The sequence below is a fragment of the Aythya ferina genome (genome assembly GCF_964211825.1).
Source record: "Aythya ferina genome assembly, chromosome: 8".
Classification (NCBI taxonomy): domain Eukaryota; kingdom Metazoa; phylum Chordata; class Aves; order Anseriformes; family Anatidae; genus Aythya; species Aythya ferina.
The window spans coordinates 2,513,375-2,535,436 of NC_140304.1; the positions used below are offsets into that span (position 1 = coordinate 2,513,375).

Sequence of the window (22,062 nt, forward strand, 5' to 3'; positions counted from 1 at the left end):
TGCTAGGAACATGGGATATTTTTAGAAATAAGAGCACTTGGAATGCTGGCAATGGAGGAAATACATGCATAAATAAAGGGAAAAGCTAAATTCTTTTGTTTTCAAAGTGAAAAGAGAATATGCTTTTGCAACATTTCTTTGTGGAGTAAAAATGCAATTTTAATATAACAAAGAGACTGCTGGCTAGCAGAGAAAAGGATTAATGGCACTTCAAACTGAGAAAAAGATACTTGGAAACGGTTTGCTTGGTCCTGCTGATTTTTGTGGCAATGGAAAGCTAAGCTGCTTCTGTCTTTAGGAAGTTTGCCTGCAGGGAGTGCCAGACAGACTTCTCTGCCACTCCAAATTAATCACACAAATTGTTTTTCTGCCAAGATAATATCCTTAGGTACACTTGTAAATCTTAGTAGATTCTGTTGAGAAGTGAACAGAATTAACAGAACATGTAACAATTGTAATAACTAGAGTGATGTAGATTTGTCCTAAAAATAAAATGAGGCAGTTTTCTTTTAAAACCCTTGTTAATCCATCAGTGATGGGGAAAAACAGCTAAGTACAGTCGTAAAATTTTCTAAGCTAAATATAAGATGTCGTCATCATCTAGAAGATGATAATGGGTTAGAAGGATACTAGGACAATGCAATTTATCACGGAGCTTTTGTGTGTAAAAATTACTTAAATATGTCTTCAGTGTATTTTTCTTCTTAAGTCCCTTGGGTGAGACTTCTTTAATCATCTGCACTTTTTCTGAAGATAAATGTTTTCAGAGGTGTGACTAAGAGAATAAAAATCTGTGGGATAATATTTGTTTAATTATATCTAGGAGTAGGGCCAACTGCAGTTCCTGATAAGGAAACAATGTCAAAATTCTAAATGATTAATTATAATGCTTCTGTCAATATCCCACAGAGACGCAGTAGGCTTTTTCCCTCATCTTACAGCTACGTCACTTCACATCCTGAACTGCTAAACTGGAGAAGAGCATAGCTCACTGTGTGGATGGGAATCTCCTAAAGCCAGACTGTACTTGAACAGGAAAGGGCCTGATGGTGGCTGATGTCAGACCTCTCTAAACTGAGATACTAAGTGTTACACTGCTAGGACTTCTATTTTATCTTTAATGAGCTAAAATTAGGTTTGATCTTAAGGTCTTTATATATTGCATAGGAATTCCAGGTTTGTTGGGAACTTAAATGACTGTTCTTTTGTCTTTTAACTAATTTGCAGTTACATTTGTAGTTTGTTGTTGAAATGAGCTATGATCTTCTCACCATGGATGAACAGGTGGCTCCTAGTTGAAGTAAAGGTGAAATGTACCTGTGTGTAAACACACCTGATATACGTGTGATTGCTCTTTTAGGAAGAAGTATGGGTCAGAAGCAAACTAAAAATCAAACTTTATTGAACAAGTAGCTAAGCAAAGAGTTGATCTAAGTTTTTCTTCCTAATCCTCAAAAGCATGTGAATTGAATGAGTGTGTGTGTGTGTATCTATCTATCTATATATGTATATATAGATATAATATGATTACTTTTCTTATTCATCAGTGCTTCATTACCAGAATCCTCAAAATGTTTTCAGCCTGGTGAATATTTTCAGTAAAGTGCAATGTACAAACTGTTTGAATTAACATCTGTTCAATTGAAGTGAGCCCAAGTGTGGAATTTGAGCCCAAATCTGGGGTTTTGTGACCGCTGGCTTGCTAAAACATCCTCTCCGTCGGCCACCACAACACGTGGCAGAATTGTTCAGCTTGGGGCTTCCCACAGACCAAATGCATTTCTAGTGTAACGTGACTGGCTCCAACACTTCACTCCAGAAATAACATCGTTGACCTGTGATCTCATCTGCTTATTTTGATAATTCGCATTATCTTACTGTAATGGTTTCATATCTAAAAGAATTTGCATTTTGCTCTCCTAAGGAAAAAGATTAAATGTCAACTAAGCATCATGTGAACGAGCAATACCTGGAAGGTGATTTTGGAAACGAAAAAAATTATTGGGCTTAAGTCACTTTTTTTTCATGATGGAGACTGAGCAGACCAGCAATATTTTCACCACGTCCTTGCTGCAATTTTTGAGTAAAAATGGGAGGAAAACGAAAAATTGATGCTCTGAGGGGAATTCTGAGGACTCTCCAAACCTCTGCCTTCTATCAGGTTTCGAAACGGACATTTTGGTGGAGAAATGGCGAGGATTTAACACCATTTCCTTGCCAGGCGCTGAGGAAATTCCCGGCGGGGCCCGAGAGCCGCTGTGCCCGGGGCCGCTCCCGCCGTGACTCAGCGCCTGCCCGGCCGCCCTGAGGCGCGGCGCCGAGGGCCGGGGTCTCGCTGCGCGGGCTCTGCCCCCGGGCGTCGCCTCAGAGTCGAGCGGGGCGCGGCCGCTCCCCTCCCCACACACCCCGGTTTCGTCCAGGACAGTGCCGCCGCCTCCCTCCGCCCGGTACCGGGCGGCGCCTCGGGCCGGGGGGGGGCCGCCAGGCGCGGCGGGAGGGAGGCTGGGCGCCGGGCCTCCCCCGGGAGCGGCGCCTCGGCCCGGCCCGGCCCCGGCCGAGCCCGCCCCTCTCCCAGTCTCCTCCGCGGCTCCCCCTCCCCGAGCCGGGCGGGGCCGCAGCTCGCAGCGCCGCCGCTCCTTGTGCCGCCTCTCCCCGCTGACCGAGGGCACCGCCGGGACCCTCTCCGGCCGCCCCCCCCGTCCCCGCCGCCGCCTCAGCCGCAGCCGGCGCTGCCCGTGGAGCCGCCATGAGCTGGGGCACGGAGCTGTGGGTGAGTGTGGGCCCGGCCGCTCCGTCTGTCGGCACCCGCCGCCTTCCCCCCCCCCCGCCCGGCCGCTTTGTTCGGCGCTGGGGAAGGGCGGCGGCAGCGGCGGAGGGACGGGGGGGCTCGGGGCGGTGTGAGGGGGAAGCGGGGCGCCGAGGCGGGGCTGAGGGGCGGGCGCTCGGCGGGCAGCGGGGCCTGGGGGCGGCCGTGGCGGGGTGCGGGGGGGTCCCGGTGACGGCCCGGGGTCGCGGCGGGCCCGGCTTTGTCTGCGGCGCCGCCCCCGGGGGCTTCTCCGGAGGGAACCTTCCAGAGCGGGGGCGGCCGGCGGGGGGAGCGGCGGGCCCCCTGCGGACCGCGGCGCGAAGCGCGCACACGCCCTGAGGAAAATATTCCCCAGAATGTTCCCCAGAATGTTCCCCCAAATATTCCCCGCAACCGGGCGCAGCAGCCGCAGCTCGGCCGTGCCGCCCCTCGCGGCTCCGGCAGCCCCTTTGTCCCGCACGGCTGCGGCAGCGCTGGGCGCCGGGAGCGGCGCTGCCTGGCGGGGGGGATTCAGGGCGGGTCGGGGTTTGGGGGGCTGCAGCAGCCCCGCGTCCCCCGTGTCGTGTGGGGAAGCGGGGTCCTTAAGGCTGGCAGAGATCTCCGTGATCGCCTGGTGCAGCCGCCCCTACCCGGGAGAGGTTTTGGGTCGGCGCTGGGGAGAGCAGGGGGGTGCCTTGGAGGAGAACGCTGAATTTTCTTCTGTGTGTACTTAAATACCCATCGCTTCAGAAACCAGGCTTTCAGTTTACTCGTCTCTGTTCCTTTGGGCAGCCTCTTAATTTTGTTTTCTTTGTTCGGCTTGTGAATGATAGCTCAGGTTTTGTGTTCTGTCTGGTGTTCAGCATTGTGAGAAAACACGTCAGAAATACATACAAAAACAGGGATTTCAACTTCAGACTTCATTTCAAGAAAAGGCAATTTTATTTACGGCATCATCAAACTGCCTGAATTTTATCTGGACCTACTACATTTTTTTCCTAAGTCACTAATTCCATTGTGCTGGTTTAAAGAAATAATAACAGATGTTTAAACTAAAAGTTCTATGCTACTGTTTTTATTTCAGCAAAATTTAATATGCTTTTTCGTATTATTAGGAGATAGCTATTTCCTTAAGGTATGGACACAGATTTTATATATATATATATTATATATATATATATTTTTTTTTATATATATAAAATATATAAATATATATATATATAAAATGGTCTGTTTGTAGGTATATAGCTAGCTTCTCTGATGATTTAAGTTTTTATATTGAAATGTACCTTCTAAATGGGTTGCTTTTGTTGAATTATGTCATGCTTTTTGAAAAATTGCATCTTAGGGCTATAAAGCCAAGTATGTTGTTACGCAAAAAAAAAAAGTTCGGTGCCTCTCATACCGATTGAAAAGAATATCAAACATTTGCTTTGACATCTTGCAATGGGCAGAGAAACATTTATCTTTCAATTCTGGTGTAAAATTTTGTTTATAAATTTATTAGCTCCTCTCTAGACCAAGAACACAATGAAAAGCAGTGCTCTGGGAGCTTTGGAGACAGGGCTGTGTTAAAGTATTACCTGTGTTTTCGTCCCGAGGCTTTCCCTTCTCCTTCCCCTGCTGCTACCCTGAGTGCAGCCTCGCAGCAGCAGAGCCAGGCTGGGCTCGCTAATGGCAGCGGGGCGTCCAGCGGCGCAGCGCGGGCACAGCGGGGAGAGGCCTCGCCCTTGATAGCGCTGGTGCCTGGGGATCCGAAGGGCAGGTTGGCAGGGTCAAGGCTTGCATTTGGAGGACGGTTTTTCTGAATGTTGAGCAAACGTTCGCGACATGTTTGTAAGCAAATACGTATGTAGGCTCTCCTCATACAGTTTGCAGTTCTGATGTATTCATTTATTTATTTTCCTGGAGTCTGTACGCTACTTCTGATAAAGTAAAAAGTGTGCATGGGTACATTTAGAGGGAAATAAGGATCCAGAAGAAAATCTAGGGGATTAGAAAAAGCAACTCATGTCCAATATTTATGTGGTACCTGTTTAATATAGCTCTTCTGGTATTAAAGTGTGTTGTTCATGTTTAAAGTATCTTCAGTGGTTATATCATGAAAAAAGGGAAAGATTTTGTTTGATGGGCCAGTATTTCCTAATTCTTAAATTCTTCAGCTGCTATTTCTGTTTGTGGATTATTGGGCATTTTTGCCTTTCGGTCAACCATTTTTATAAGTACACCGCTCAGAATTAGGTGTACAGTGGCCAATGCACATGTCTTGGGTAGGCTGAAGTGGAGATGCTTCGTGTTTTTAGTCCAACAGCATATTCCCTGGTGTGTGACTGCTTTCAGTAATGAACGTATTTCCTCTGATAACACTATAAAATAATATGAACTAATAATAGTGAAATAAATGTTGATTTGTTCAAGCCATTCTGTCAGTAGAACTTTTGTTTTACCTTTTTTTCCACACTATGTGAAATGTGTTCTCCTTTTTTTTTCCACAACACAATTTTTGTGATGAATTTTGAGTGTTGTTCCGCAGATAATTTTATTCTGATTAGTGCATTTGTTTTTGTAGTGACTGCAGCATATATGTCATGATATGTGCTCATTAAAAGCAGGATACTTCAGTGAACTGCTTTGCGTGATAGTCTTCTCCTCATGGTTATGAGAGAGCAGTGGGAACTGGGACGTCTGGGTTCTAGTTGTCTGTCATCCAGATGAAATTGTATTTTTTGAGACTTGGACTGCTGTGCTCTAAATTCTCCTGTCTGTAATAATTAGGTGTTTTTTTAAAAATTATTATTTTTTTTCTTATAGATAGGAATTGTAAAGTAATAATCACCTGATGAAAGGTATCATTGTTTTCTTGCTAATGAAAAATTGTTGCTTGTGGCTTTTCGCTTAGATACACTTTCCAGGGTTTTGACTTCAGTAAGGTTTGTTTGTTTGTTTTGGTATTGTGTTTTTGTTCTCCTCATGAGCACTCTGAGGGCATACAGTCCTGGGTGGACTTTCACACTTGCGTAGTAAGATGCTCCAGTCTGACTTCTATCAAATTGTATTGCAATATCCAAGGTGAGAATAGATGAACGGAACTAAGGCTGTGGGCCTTAATTTAGCAACTGAAGTATTTGGAAAGAAAAATGATGGATTCTGATTTGTTCGAGTCTATTTGGCATAAACCTCCGTTTAGTGTGTATGTTTGTACATCTAGAGTTCTTTCTGTGATGGGCATCAACTGTACAAATAATATTAACATAGAAGATTTAACAAACCATACCTGGTTATTGTTATCTTGGGTTTCTGTTCAGTTAAGTAGAATATATAGTGTGTTTGTTTGACACTAAAGGCTCACTGAGCTTTGGAGACTGGAGGATGGTTAGCGATGAAGTCCTTCACTTAATGGAAGCAAGTGAAACTTAGTGTGTGATTGGCAGTTTTGTTTTTAAAGTAGCTTCCTTGGAAATTAATTAGAGAGGTTAAGGCTACCTCTTTGAAAAACATCCTTTCTGTGTTTTTTTTTTTTTTTTTTTTTTTTTTTTTGTTTATGTTCTGTGTTTCTGAACCTCTGTGAATCTCTTAATGGCAGTTGGCAGCAAAAGAGATGGAATACCATGTCAGAACATTTTCAGTCTGTAGAACCAGTCTAGCCATCTGTTTCTCACCTCTTGATAAATATTTAAAGCAGAAGTTTTGCTGAGGGCTTTTGTGCTAAGATTTTATGATTTAAGAAAAAGGCTATGGAAGATTTAATGATACTATTGTTGTGAGCTCCTTGGGGCCAGAAGCACCCCATCTTTTATAATTAAAAAACCACCGGCACTGTAGAACGCTGTTTTAGAAACGAGTTACATCTGACCAAAGATCAAAGCATGTTTGGTGATGTGCTCTTTTAATCTTTACTTAAACAGAATTAATTCAGTGCCTAAAACCAAGTTTTATATATGAAAATGTTAAGTAATTTTCAGTTGCATCAATTTTTTTTTTTTTTGTAATTTTTCTTGTGCTTCTGTTGTCTGTTTCAGTCATTGTTAGTCTCTTATTTTAAAATAATGTATTCTTTTTGTGCAGAAGAGGGTAAGTTGTGTGGTGATGTCTGATTGAAAAAGTCACCATGTTTAATTGTTGATGGTAAAACATCAACAGAAAGTAAATATGAGAAAGTTGACTTTAACAAGTAATAACTATTTTGTTACATGTTTCTTTTCTAATAGTTTCTCATATTTTTATTCATAGATCAGAAAAACTGGTTTTCAATCTAAATATTTTTTTTCAAAAGTTTGATACTGAGAAACCTTTGTGTACAGTGAATACAAGAGTGAGATTATGTAGTCACTGCATTGTTAATGGTAGTAATTTCTTTTAAACAGTTAGAAAAAATTGAAAATAATTCTACTTGTTAAGCCATATTCTATGCAGAAATTTTTCTGTAGTTTTGAATCTTAATGTTTCATAAACTGTTTTTCCAGAATGGTAACGTGTACTGTGTTAAGTCAATATTCTATTTTCTATGTAGATTTTTGTGAGATGAAGCTTGGATTTATTTTATTTTTTTCCCCAGATTTTTTCTTCAACTGAATCCAAAGAGTGCAAGTAATTCTCCTTTAATTCAGTGTTCTTGCTGTTGTGGTCTGCAAATGTGTGCAAGGAATGTGTCTTGTGGTTAACATATGAAATTACATGGTTTTCTAGATGTATGAGATGGCCATACATTTCCTCTGTCATGGGTAAGGTACTGGACAAAACATGTAACCTTTGTGAGGTTGCAGTCTGTTTCACAAGGAATATTGTGTGGCTTATTTCATTGTTGTCAAGACTTCTTTGATTTCCAAATGGAAAGTTATGTAAGGATTGAGTACTTGATTAGTGAACGCGTAGTTACCTCAGGCTCAGGAATGAAAACAATTGTACTGAGCTGTAGTTAGAAATAATATTTGTCTTTATTTTTCCAGCAATTGTCTGTTTCAGAAACATCTGACCTTTTTACTGATTTTTCCAGGAAGGGGTGAGTCACTGTCTTGAGACTTTATCAGTTTGGTTTTGATTTTGAACATACTTTAATTTAAGGAAGCATACATGCTTGCGCCCTTGAGTATCTGTTTAGAGAGTATTTTTTCAATTTTGAAAACCATTTATCACCTGATATCTATTAAAATGGCATCTTATTTTTATTCATGGCCTGATTTCTGTATGTACTGAGAAATATAAATGCTCTTCCTTGAAGTTTTTACAAGCATACATGGGACTTATTTTTTTCTAAAATGCATGTGCTGTCCTTATTGGTAGTACAGATTCTGAGGGTTGGCTGTGTCAAGAATCTAAATTCTGGCAGTTTGATTTCCTGAGTGAGAATGGGAAGAAATTTTTTGAGATTGTAAGATTCATTTAATTATTTATTTAACTGAGCCAAGCAGAGGATTTCTTTAAAGACCGTACCTGTCAAAGTAATGCTTGCAACAAGGTCCTTTCGAATGGCAAAATCCATCAGGACCTGGGACAGAAAAAAGCATGAATAGAAATAAGTCTTGCTATCAATGTGTTTGGGTTTGTTCTTGGTGAGGAGTGACCAAGTAGGTATGATTCGGGCTTTCAGCAGTTTGCAAATGAATACTCGAAAACAGAAAGTTTGTATCGATGTTTGAATAGAGTTGTCATTTGTGCTATAGACATACTGAAATAAGTTGTAATACCCTGGGAAAATGTCTAAAAGTTCATTTGTGTATTTAAGTTCTTACACTGGACTGATCTAGCTGAGACAGTATCTTGATAGTAAAGTAGTTAAATACTTCAGCCCTTAAACTTGCTCTGCAGTTTTTTAGCATGCTTGGTGAAGCCAGTAGTTGAGTAATGCAGTAATTTTTTTATGGACAGGAAGTTCTTCAGCACATTTCAGATTAAATTTTCATTGTTCATAGCACACATGCACACTTTTCCAGCAGCTTGAAATCTTTTTGGTAGAAAAAGAATCCCCAAAGTCCAGATGTGTTTAGCTTTTTCCTTGTGTTGGTGAACAAATTGTTCAGTGAAAGCTGCAATTCCAATCAGCTTGTTTCATTTTGCCCCTAGTGAGTTTACGTACCCCAGTCCCAGTGTTCTCTTGGCAGAAAGCTTTATAGGTTTGTCCTCAGAAGCATGTCAGTGTTTCAGCTGGATGGGAGGAGAAGGAAAAAAAATGTATTATAATAATGAAAACCTTCTGGTTTTCATTAAAATCCTGACCCTTTACACTGACTCTGTTCTTTGTTAGTCTTTTTTTTTTTTTTTCCCCCCACTACAAGCTCTATTCTAAAAGCAGTGATAGAAGTGTTTTAGTTCCTGCTAGGTGACAAGAATGGGCTTAATTTTCAGTGTAGTTAATTCTCTGCTTATATTGTAGTAGAACTGAAAATTTATATAGTTACATGCCAGATTCATGAATACCCATTCCTTCATTTTTTTCCCTTTGTTCAAAATTCGTCTTCTGCTTTGTCATTTAAAATAAAAAGGACATTAGGCTGGTAAAACTGCTTGCTGGCATTGTGGTTTGTACATTTATACATCGCTTTGTTACATCTTTTAGAGGAGAAATGTAGTCTCATAGGTTTGAAAATGCTGTGAGATCTCAATTTTTCTTGGGCTTTACTGTGGATCTGTTGTATCATCTTGGGCAGGTAAACTTATTTTCTGTCTCTGTCTCAGGTTGTAAAATCAGAATAAAGTTTGTTTGCATCAAATTAATATTGTAACAGTATCTGCATTTGTAGAATGCTTCAAGGTTATTTAATTGGAAGTTCAAAGTAATACTGTGTTTTTTAATGTTATACGCAAAACCAAAAAGGAGCAAATTCCTGATAAATTCATCCTCATTCTCTTTCATCAGACAGTCTACACGAAGTAACCATTTAAAATTCTTCTCTGTAAAGCGTAACTCCATTTTAACTACCTAGTTAGATTTTGTACAGAAAAAAAAATGTATGTTTGGAAAGAAATCTGTTCACAATACTTGATCAAATGCCACATTCGTGGATGAAGTCTGCTGCACACTAACGAAGTTCATCATTTTTTCATTTTATTTCTTCATGTAATGCTTATGCTTATTAAGTATTTGTTCAGGAGGCAAACGCTGTGCAGTTCCCCTGTCACTGGCTGGTACACAAGTTGTAGTGCCACACTTTATAGTTCCTTATTAAGCCAGCAATGTTTTTTCAGCATTGCGCAATGAAATTACATCCACTTGATTTGAGTTTGGAGTGTTAGTTAAGTACTGAAGAGCATCTGAAATATGACAGCAATTGCACTGGAGAGTCAAAAGGCAGTCTAGATTTTTGGCATATTTAGGGGAACCAAGTGTGTGTGAGGGTGATGAAAATTGGCATCTGCCTTTTGTGTCTTTAACTGTTTGGTAAATCCTTTGAAAGACAGCATTTGATTTCTTGTTTCTTTCATGCTGGGTGTCCAATTCAGGTGGATATGAAAACCTTTCTCCCTGTAAACTCTGGTTAGCAGAGTAATTGAGGGAGTTTGAATGTAGAGTATGCTCATTTGCTTGTTTTCCCCAGAAGCTTGATTTATTTCCAAAAAGATTAAAAAAAAAAAAAAAGTGTCACTTTTCTAATAATGTTTTCAAATAAGCATTTGCTGTAGGCAGCATAGTTTTGTTTTGTTTTTTTCAGCTTTGAGTACAAGCATAATTGATATGTGTGAACCAAAGACATTATCTGTGCTGTGTTACAATTGGCTTTCTCTGCAGTAGAGGAAATTTTAATGTATCTAATGCTCAATTTATTTTTTATTTTTATAATAGATAAATTGTTCTTGTTCTAGCAGTCTTCTGTGACATCTACTTGTCTTGATTTTTTTTTTTGCTGTTTATGTGAAGTTATGCACAGTTAGAGAAATATGCTCAGTGTATATGACATCCGTAATAAATACTTGGAGCGTGTTCTATGTTGTTTGTATTTATCTGATGCCTAGAGCCATTAGTCACATTGTGGGTTTGAATTGTGCTGTGCTCGTTATGCTATACACAGAGTAAAAGACTATTCCCAGTTCAGTGCCAGCAGGAGATAGGTCAGTTAATGACTGTGCCAAGTGACAGAGTTGTGCAGACCCAAATCTCATATAGTATGGTGGGCACTGATCTCAACTGAAGCATCTCAACTGTTTGTCTTGGAACATAAAGGAGGAGGGCAGGGAGAATTTGCAATGTTTGCAAGGATTAGATCATAAGCAACCTACCAGAATGCAGGAAATAGTTGTTGAAATGTACGAAGGAGTGTTGGAGTCTCGTGGAAAGCATGTGTCAGTCCTTTGGTACGATGAGGTAATAGAGTTGGAATCAGACAGCAGTGCCCTGGAAAGTGAGGTCAAGAAGTCAATGTTTGATGCGAAGGATGCAAAGAGACGGGGTGAGAATACTCAAGAAACATACGCAAGTGAAATGATATCTCAAAACCAGAGGAAAGGATGTTGCAATAATTTAAAAATGAGATGCATAAAGAATGGATAAAGATTGCAGCTGTTGGAATGGCTGGAAAGAGCCTAATTTTCCAAAAACAACACAGAAAATGTTAGTAACATAGACCATGGATTTGAGATTCTGGAAAGAAATCAGATGCTCAAGTGAAAGAAGAGTTAAAGGTTAAGTCCACAGTTTATAAAAGATAAAAAGCAATGAAAAGCATTGTTAAAGTTAAGAGATTATATGCATTACCTGGATTTTAATGTAACACTTTTTATTGTATTTTTTCCCTGAAAATGAATTCAAATTTATGATTAGTAAGTGGAAAACTCTATGAAGGCTCATTAATGAGGACTGATAAATCAATATAGCTCTGAAAAGTCAAATAAGAGTTCCCTCCCCTCCCTTAGATGAACTTTTGTTTAGGTGCTAATAGTGCAGATACTTGTCTCTGTATTGTACGAGCATTTGTTCATTTTGTGAACAAAAGCCTCCCAGGATCAGTGGAGTGCACGGATGTGCTTGAAAGTAAGTATTGTATACAAGGAACTTCTCAGAGCAGATTTTTTTTTTTTTTTTTTTTAAGAGAGGGGCCAACTGGGAAGCTACTGAAGTCAGCAGATACTCCAGTGATGTTGTGGTAATAATGCATTCTTCCAGGTGATCTTACAGAGTTGTCTTTTATTTTTCACTCTGCTTGGCTCCCAAAGTGTGCTTCTGTGGCAAAATACGCAGTATATCCTGTGTTACAACTTCACATCTGAGTTTCCTGTCTCTAGCTGGAGATTATGGTTGCTGCCCTTAATTATTTAAATCATTACTGATGTTTCGTTATTTTCATTAATTGGTATGGGATCTCATTTCAGACTTGCAATCTTTGACTTCTGGAAACTGGGATTTATTGGAACGTGGGTTAGTACTTGGATTTGTGAATGGTGAAAATTTTACTTTCAAAGGATTCAGAATTAACCTCATTAATTAAAAGCTTGATAACTTTTTTTTTTTTTTTTTTAACTGTCTGGAGAATTCGCTAAGAAGTAGATAGTGACATTTGAGATCTGTGCAGAACAGCCAAGGAGGTGCTTGTTTATTTGGAAGAGAGAAAAAAAAGATGAACTTCCTGTTGAAAAGCAATTTGGGATCCTGTAATAAAATGGGAAAGAACAGCAGACTGGAATTTCTGGTTAGGTCTTTTATCTCAGTGGATGCCATGTTTGAAAGAGGAAAAATGAATTTCTTGAAGATGAATAGTAACTTAACCAGGAAAATCCAATTGCTTGGGATTTTTCTGCTTCAGAATAATGTGAGGGGACTGTATAGTGTACAGTGCCATCAAACTTTGAATAGAAATGTCATCATGTGAGGCAGGTAATTTTGGTAAAGCCACATTTCCTCACTCTTTGGTGCGGGACTCAAATACTTATTCCTGTAGCAAGGGGTGTGATGATATGATTAAGTCTTTAGATTGAGACTAAGGAAGTAGGGGTTGGGTGTTATTTGTTTTGGTTTTGCTTGATTGCTTCTTTGTTTTGTAAAAGCTGTGAGGCTTTTTGTTTTCCTTATCCTCTTCTCACTCCTCCTCAAGTACTGCTTTCATATAACCTAGGTTACTTTGTGTATCTCTCTGGGTTTGAGACCCCACTAAGTAGCTTGTTCCTGATTGTGGTCTCTCCATGATAGCAAGGGAAACTTCTTGCTAAAATGGCTTTTTAAAAAACATTTTTCCTTTGGTACTGGGCACTTTAATGACCATCTGTTTCCCAGAATGGTACTGCAGTTCTTCAGGGCACTAGGCTAGCTCTTGAGGGTGAAGTTTAATTCCCTGAGTTTCAGTTTCATCTTCTGCATTCCTGAAACTGAAGTAGTGAGATGTGAGGAGCTGCACATAGATGCTTCCAATCAGTTGTAGCTGAAGTCCAGTAAAACCAGGAATTGGCTCTCTCAGTTAAAATACGAGTACGTACAAGTAAAAAATGTCAGGGCATTTATGTTAGCTACTCTTTGTGTTTTCAAGGCTTAACAACTAGTGACTTTCGACTACTTTGATTCTGAGGCATTATCATTTGATTTCACTGAAATTCTGGCAATAATTGAACTGCAGTCATTTTCTTAGAGGTTTAAAATAAATTCTTGGAAATCAGATGCTGGTGGTATTTATGCTTAGTAGGTTGTAGATAAAATATTTTTCCATGTTCTGTCTGGTTCATACTGCAAGGCTGTAATTGTGGGCTGTATGAAGAATACGTCCTGACTTTGCATAAAATGCCTTGCAATTTTTGCGAAACTGTGTAATCAGCTGAAGGTAATAATACTGAAGGGCCAGCTTTGATGCTTTTGTTTCAATAATGAGGCATAATGAATTATCAGTGCTTCAAATAAAAGTTTCATTCTTTAGTTTTAGTTCTGAAAGAATGTGGTTGTTTCATCTCTGTACAGACTTAAGGTGGAAGTAATGCTATTAGATTATTGGCAATGAATACTGGGAAACTAAGAACAAACGATCAATTTCTAACAATTTCTAAACCGAATTTCTAAGGTCTTATATGTATTTTTAGAATCTTGATAAACTACTTTTAGTACCTTGTACTTAGCATTTTAGACTTTTGCCATGCTGACGTAATCAGACTGTAAAGTTAAACCTGATGCCTGTGGCTTTCATGACTGTTTTACTTCATTAGATCATTGGAAAAGAGGCTTCATTTTTTTGCTGACTAGTGTTCATTTGTGGGAAGATAAAAATACGTTCTTGACTGTTACTTGATTCAGCTTTGCTACCTTTGTTTCGGTTCATTAATTTACTTCGAAGCTGGAGAGTGGAGATATTTCATCTTGGTGCAAAGTACCATGGAACATATCTCATATTTTTAGGTACAAAATGTTTTGCTTATGATTTCTTTATGATATGAAAACAAATTTCATTGTCAAAATAAAACTTGTCATTTTCTTTTTTAACCTGAATTGCCCAGTCTGCTCTTGTAGAGTTGTGATATTTTTTCTTATTCTTACTGTGAGTTTTAAAGCATTTGGGAAATGAATCCTTTATGTGACTGCTTGTGATAGATGCGATGCAGAAGATCATTCAAAACTTTGTCAAGTGTATTTTGATAATTTTTTTTTTCTGTTTTACAAACACTACTCTTCTAACAGAGCGCATGTGCTTATTGTGAAATTACACCACTGATCATTTCCTTGAAATTTAAGGTATTTGTGAAGGAAAAATATCTTGTTAATCTGGCAGGCAAACAGTGAATTTGTATTATTTGATCTTGCAAAGTACATTTCTATTAGAAAAAAGTGTTCTGTGAATAATCTTAATATTTATATTATATTTTTCATATAATCCAGGTTATGATTCTGAAGTCTCTTATGGTGAAGTATAAGAGAAATTTGCTGTATAATTTCTAGACTTCTATCTTAAAAACTCTTGAGATAAATTAATACACAGCGGAATCATGTTACATTTTAATATGATTTATCTGAATCATGAAACTTCGAAAAATTCCATGGTTTTGAAGATGCCAGTAGTGACATCTGGTCTTAATTAACATTCTTTATTCAGTTGTGCTAATGCTACTATGAATTTTGCTTTAGAAACAATGAATGCAGTAGATTCCTTTGTGAACATGGTGTTGTGTTTTTATTTTTATTTTTTATTTTTTTAAATGTGAAATAATATTCCAAGGAAGATAGGAAGGCTCTAATTTACTGCCTTGTCAATCTCCAGTTAAGTATGCGGGTCTGGTTTTAAAATGAAGTTTGAAAAACATTTCCTGTTGTTTGCAAGATATTCATGAAGTGTGCCTTCTCTACTCTTTCTTTTAAATACTAAAATATTCACAGGTGATACCAAAAGGGGAAATTCACCGTCGGACAGGGCGTTTAACAGAAAAATCCCCTAATCTATTCAGTTGACAAAAACAAACAGCATATGGTGAATGAGTTAAAGAGACTAGCCTTCCAGTTCTGTTGGCTGTTTACCTCACCAGTCCCCTGTGATCTGTGATCTTCTGAAATGTAGAACAGTGTCTACTCCCATTTCATGGGAGGAGGGCGTGCTCAGAACGGAGTCTGTGCAGACATACTGAACTATTCTGTTAATATTTGCAGCCTTTCACAAGCAACAAAATGCTAAGGATTGCATTCAATAAAATTGAAGAGGTGATCAGAATACCTGTGTATGGGTACCTTACTCTGAATAGTTCAGAAGAGTAAAAAATTGTTTAAAATCTTTGTAGTATAGTTGTATTTTTTGAGTACCAGGAGCATCAAAGTTAAGGTATATGCCTTCATCTTAAATCTGTTTGACAGGTACTGATAACAACACTTTGAAAGACCTTCTTATATTCCAGTTGCATTCACTGTGTTACAGTATATCTGCAATAGGAATTATGAGAATAGATAATAGAATTTACCAGAGCTAAGCTCAATGAGGAATTTCTGTCTGGATCTCTGCGTCTGTGTTTAAAGGTAAAAGATTGTTCTTTACCTGAAGGTCCAGTGCTCTGTAGGTATACTGGCTACTTCAGTTACATTTATTGTGAGAAGTGATCTGAAACTTAACATCGGGACGTGTTTGCTCTGTTCCTGTGTTACAAATTTTATTTTATAAGTTCATTATTTACTCCAAATTATTGTTCAGGAATAGTGTCCTGAAATATATTTTGTTTAAGGAATAGATGAGTCAACGTTTATGTTCCAAATAACCTATACCTTTGTTAAAAGTCTGAAAAAGATTAAAGGGATATGCCTTGCTCTCTGTGCTGGAACTGTGAAGTCGATTCTGCTGCTGATACTCAGTACTTGGATTCTGTATAAATATTTTTTTTTCGCTAGGCTTGTCCTAATTGTCAGAAAGATAAGCAGCATGATACAATATATACCATACAATTTATTTCTTTGTATTTACTCCACTGAGATAAGACTTAAATGAGCATCTTTAAATGCGAAACGCATCCAATCTACATTTCTGCATGGGATTAGTGCACCCTACTTGTTATGGTTTTTATGTCGGTTAAAAATGTTATCCTTAGTACTGTCTACTTAATGTAGCTGAGCAAATAAATACAGGGAAGTGATACTTGGATGACAGGGAAGTTGGTACTCTCTCTCCCTTCTTTTTTCCCCTACCCCAGCTGGCAGAAAGAACTTCCTTGTTCTAAATTAGTGTCAGTTGTTATCACAGTCATCTTGGCTTTTAGGGAGTTCAGAACTGCAGCGCGTAAGATATATGCAAACTAGTAGTTATTCTACCCATGTCACAGTCATTAAAATTTCCCCTAAATAATGTAAGATGGATTTCATTGGTAGTGCAATTGGACAAACTGAAAAACTGCTTGCGCAGAGCTGTGTGTGTATGTGTAATGGATGGAATCCACTCGCCAAGTAGCGACCGTGTCCTGCAAAGCAGTGTTCTGCAGGTGCATCACGAATCATCAGAATGAGCAGCAAACCTTCTCTTCTGAAGGTATGATAGAGGGCACCTTGGTGTTCTGTAATAATGATTCCGTCACAAAACATTTAGCTTGACCCTATTGTCTCCTCTGTACTTCTCCTCTGGCTGATTTACCTCCAGGGTAATTACCTCCTCCTCCTCTCAGTGAACCTTTTCCCTTTGTAACATATATACCACTCCCTTTTCCTGAGCATACTGTTCTAAGTTCACTTGTTACTACATGGAGGGGAGAAAAGCAGTAGATACCCTGCTTGTTGGATGCTGTGCTAGACTGGCCAGAGCAGGAATTTAAGTCAACTGCTTGCTGAAGAAGCTGGTGGTAGGTATGATCTCTTTGCTGTTTCTACAAGTTTTTAGAAAAACTTAACCTTTAGAATGCAAAAATAGATTGCTAGTTCACATATGCAAGAACTGGAAAGTGTCAAGGCTTCCTGCTCATTTGGCTTTCTGTGGATGCATTTCTAATAACATTGTGGAAGTATGTATAATTTTTTTAGAGAGATATTTATAAGTTCTTAGTTTTAAGTTTTGGATAGTTTCACGAACCGTGCTTCATAGTACACTAAAACGTTCACCTTGTACTTTGAGTGTAGAACCATATAATAACCCTTCTAACTGAGGAACAAAATCATTCTTTACACAGCTTTTCAAAATTAAAAAACTTGCAGCATTGTTTTCCAGCCAGATGATTGCAGATTTTCTACAGGCTTATGCTAGTCATGGTGTAAATGCACTGTTATGGTACAAAACTTCTGCTTTGTCTGAGGCCTTGTGTGGCTATTGGACATGAAGCAAATTTAGTATTCTGCTACTTCATTTGATACATAGCCACAGTCGTTTATACTCTGTTTTGTTCCAGTCTTGTTATAAAGGTGGGATTATCTCCAGGTCTTTCTTACAATGAGCAACAGCATCTCTGAGCTTTGAACAAACAATAATACGTTTTTACTGTAATGCATTATATCACAGTTAATTTATGGTTAAGCTTAAAGTCTTCATGGCTCCTTTTACAAGTGACATAACTAGGACTAAAATCTACTTACATGTAAGCTTCTTGCCCCATCCCTGTAAGCGTTCAAAGCTAGGTTGGATAGGGTTTTGAACAACCTGGTCTAGTGGGAGGTGTCCCTGCCCGTGGCAGGGGTTTGGGATTAAGATGGTCTTCAAGGTCCCTTCCAACCCCAACTGTTCTGTCGTTCTATGACTCCATCTACTAAGAGCATTCAGGCACTCCCAGGACACTCGCAAAGTGCCTACTTTCAGGTAGACCCGTAGGTAAGCTTGAGAAGAATTGAGTTTCTCTCCACTTAGCTTTATGTGCTGATACAGTGAGGTAGATGAACCATTCAATTCATATGAAGATGCACATCCATTAGATGAATTTTAGAGGTTACTTCCAAGCTGGACAACAGGAGTGTGTGTTGAGCTACCCTCTGTAGCAGCTTGTTCCTTTATACTTTTACTGATGTTGGTGCTCAATGCCACAGCTGTGAACTGGGACAATCAATTTGCTGTGCTGGCAGAAAACTACTGCTGCTAAGATCTAATCAGTAGTCCAACAGATACAGTCAGTGGCATGAGTGAACTGGAGTGCACAGCTGTAATCTGTAATGCCAAGCGGTGTCCTCAAGGACACCATACCATAGGATGGCTGAGCTAATTCACCAGCTGCCCACTTCTGAAAATGCTGGCTTACTCCTTCCCCTGTCTGGATGCTTGTACTGGTCTGACCATTCACAGAAGTGGTTCAGTGACTCCTTGGATCATCCTAGCTTAATCTGCCATGAAATCTGTGTCAGTACTTTTACTTCCAAATATAAATGTCTCTTGTAGTACAGTAACGCAGTAGATGTGTTAGTGGCTTTATTTACCTACTTGTTTTTCAGCTGATCTCCAAATGCAGAACTCAGTTGTGTTGCAGGTCTGGCTGCTCATTCCAAAAAGCAACCACAAGCTTTTGTACTCCTCTTCTGTCTGTGGTAGATTCCTGCCCCTTCCTGCAAAGTGACAGAAAGCTGTCTGTCAGGCCTCTGAAGCTGCTAGCTTCCAAGTAAGACATCCCCTCCTGCCAGACTGACTTTCCATTAAAAAAAAAAAATAAAAAAAAAAAATAAAAAGAGAAATCCCAGTGCAGTTCTTCTGTTGGTGGTCTAAGGAGATATTAAAAGAGAAAAACATAGACTTTGGATTTATCTTCCTCAACTGTTACTCTCCATTTGTAGCTTCTCTGTAAAATCCTGATTTGCTGTATATTATCTTCAAGGGTGGCTACGTTTCCAGTGGTTCAGTATCGCTTTTGAGTTGGTTGCTAATTTTATCTTGCAAACATTTCTCTAATAATAAAATATAGCAATTGATTTTAAAAACAACAAAGTTGACAAAGAGTTGGTATTGCTCTTTCAGATTATATACAAAAGTTGAACAGGCAAATGGATTTTTCATACTGTGATCAAGCTGTAAATGACTATTTCTTATCCCTTAGAGCAAAGTCATCCATTCAGCTAAAAGTCATGTTTTAATTGTAGCTTTTTTCCCTTTTGCATATTCAGCACTTCAAGCCTGCTTTCTGGCGGAGTTTCTCACCTAAATGTTTTGAAGCTGCAACATACTGTTTAGTGTTAACTCCAATTTCTTCATTTTCATAAGCAAAATAGCTCTGCATCCTGAAGGTCAGCTAATGATGTGTTTTCAGAAGTTTTTGGGGGAATATTGTTTTTCCTTTTTTGTGCTCAAAAGATGAGTGTTTTATTCAGACTATAAGGCCTGAACAGTCTATACTAAATGTTTGTTTTAGTATGAAATTAGAATGTGAAGTACTCTTTAGTTTACATGTATGCACCTGTAAATTTATGTTTTTGTCATCTTAATCTCTGAGTGCCTCTGCTTTATTTCTAGAGCAGTTCTGGCTTTCAGTGTTGTTGCTCTGGCCCTTTTTGTTTGCACTAATCTTCAAGTTTATAACAATGTTTAGCCACCTTTCTTCCCCTCTCTTAAGCTTAATACATGGGCTATTTTCAGAGAGCAATAAGGTATAATTGGTATAATTTGCAGGTTAGTCTGTTTGGAAGCTACTGTATGGAACTTTCACAAAGCAGACAAGCAAGACAGTTTCTGTTTTGTTCTTTGTATAGAGCAGCTCTTTGTTAGTTTTTAGATTTAAAACTAACAGGATGTTTTTAAAAAAATAAACTAGCATCAGCTGGAAGCGGAGCTAGTCTCCCTGTTAGAAAGAAACAGATTGCAGTTGCAAGAAGAAAGAAAGACCAGAAGACCAAATCAATAATTATAAAAGCAAGCAAGCAGGAAGAGAGAGAAGTGATAATCAGTCCAGTCAGTAAAATACAAGAGCTATTATACTAAGATAGAAAAGGAAGCAGGGATGTGCAAAGATAGAGAAAAAAGGAAAACAAAAAACACAGACACAGAAGAGGTTACAGAGATCAGAAAAACTGAAATGTATTGTCCAAAATAGATTACTGTAACATTCTCTAATTGAAATACAGTTTTATAATCTAATTTGTGCTGAGGACAAGTAGGGGAAGGTACACAGTACTCTGTTGGTAACTCCTCATTAATATATTGTGGTTTCCATAACTTCTCATGTAGCATGAGTAATTTTTTGCACAAACACTGCAAATTAAACAAGTATAATGTATATGTTGAATACACATCAATTTATTATTTTATAGAAATATATGTAGACAAGATTTGGTATAAATTGTTGAACGGTTTGAACTTGATTCAAGGCCTAAAAACAGGCTTCATGTTTCAGACACACACCAGATATTTCAGGAGAAGGGTTTGATAATATGTGAAATAGTCACTTTGTAATTTAACTTAAAATGCTTAACTATTTGAGTGTAGTTGGGGCTTTTTGTCTTCTGCAGTACTGTAGATGCAGGAAGGAAGAACATTATCATTTAACTTTATCCATAATTCCAGTTAATTTGGGAAACTAATGGACTTAGATTCAGTAAACAGTATTAGATTGAGTTATATAATCAGCCCTGTTTCGTCAGTTGGATTACTTTGGACTTGTGGTTTTGTGGATAAGTAATTAGTTGCTTTTCCTAAAGTGATATAAAATACTACATTTTATTTGCAAATGCACTGGACTTTTTTGATTCTTTTTTTTTTTTTTTTTTTTTTACCTGAACAAGACCTGCATCATGCTGCTCCATGCTCTGAAACACTCTCTTCGCTGAATCTCATTGGAGTGTAGTATGTATTTCCTTACACAGGACTTGTAGAAGTGTTAAGAATTTAGAGAGCTAAATGTGGAATTCAGCTTTTAATCTCCCACTTACTTAATTGGAAGTTTAGACTAGCCAAGTGAGACAGCCTGGAGAACAAAGAAAAGGGAAAGAACTAATCCTGTGCCAGTATTTCAAAACTGCAAATAAGGTCACTTGGGTAACTGCAGACTAAAACCGTGGTCAGATAAAATTATGGAAATACTGATGTACAAATTGAGTCAAGAGAATAAAATGATAACAGGCATGAAGTCATCCATGATTTGGAATAAAATGTTTTATTAATTATTTAAAAGTGATTGTAGATCTAAACATTATTAGTTGACGTAGGTTGCTTAAACATAAGTTGATGTAGTTGTGTGTTTGAGATGATTCTTAAGGCTTTCAATGGAGTTGTTTGGAGATGATCAAAATGGAAGTCACTGACTGGGGAATAATCCACAATGGGATGTTGATCTGATAAACTAGAACTTTTTATAAGGGAACCATTTAGTAAAGCAGATTTTATTTTTTCTTTGCAGAATTTAGTACCACAGTCCTAGCTTTTAATGCAAGTATAACTGGTTTCCAAGTCAGTGAAAACTGGGAGCATTAACTGTTTAAAAATCTCAGTCTGGCCTAACACATTTCATTTGAAACTCCTATGATGAACAGTGGCTGGACTAGCTACAGATAGTTTTTGGAGGAGGAAAGGTTTGGCATTTATGCTGCAGTATTCCCTCAGTGTTTATCCCTCTGAAGAGATCCTCTTTTTTTTTTTTTTTTTTTTTTTTTTTTTTTTTTTTTTTTCCCTTTTTATTGGCTTTTGAGGTTTGGGGGGGGGGGGGGGGGGAACAGGTGCCAATAAGAGGAGAAGATCAGTTCTTAAGTTTAACTTGGGAAATGATGTTTTTATCTCCAGTGCAGATTTGACTCAGCTTGGCTACTTGCTTTGATGCTTCAGCTGCTGTTATTGAAAAGCTCCCTGGTATCTGCAACAATCTGTTAAGTCTAGAACTGCATCACTGAAGTATGCGTAGTGTTAGTCTGTGGTTACATTAAATTACTGGAAGTAAAATTTAGGGACATAACACTTCTTTTGGAATAGTTTATATTCACCTACTACAGATTTTTGTGAAGTCTGAGATTTGTTTTGACA

The 22,062-nt window shown here is 38.5% G+C and overlaps 1 protein-coding gene across 3 annotated transcripts in view; it reads left to right on the plus strand.

The window, feature by feature from the left end:
• The first annotated feature begins 2,533 nt into the window (after positions 1–2,533).
• Positions 2,534–22,062, plus strand: part of FNBP1L (formin binding protein 1 like) — a 51,109-nt gene continuing 31,580 nt past the window's right edge. For 2 of the 3 annotated variants that reach the window (XM_084528351.1, XM_084528352.1), the window contains exon 1: positions 2,549–2,770. In XM_084528351.1, the coding sequence (XP_084384477.1) occupies positions 2,747–2,770 (24 nt within the window). In that variant the 5' untranslated portion in view covers positions 2,549–2,746. Of the gene's footprint in view, positions 2,771–22,062 lie in introns of all 3 variants that reach the window. The other variant, XM_084528354.1, reaches the window with a different exon arrangement.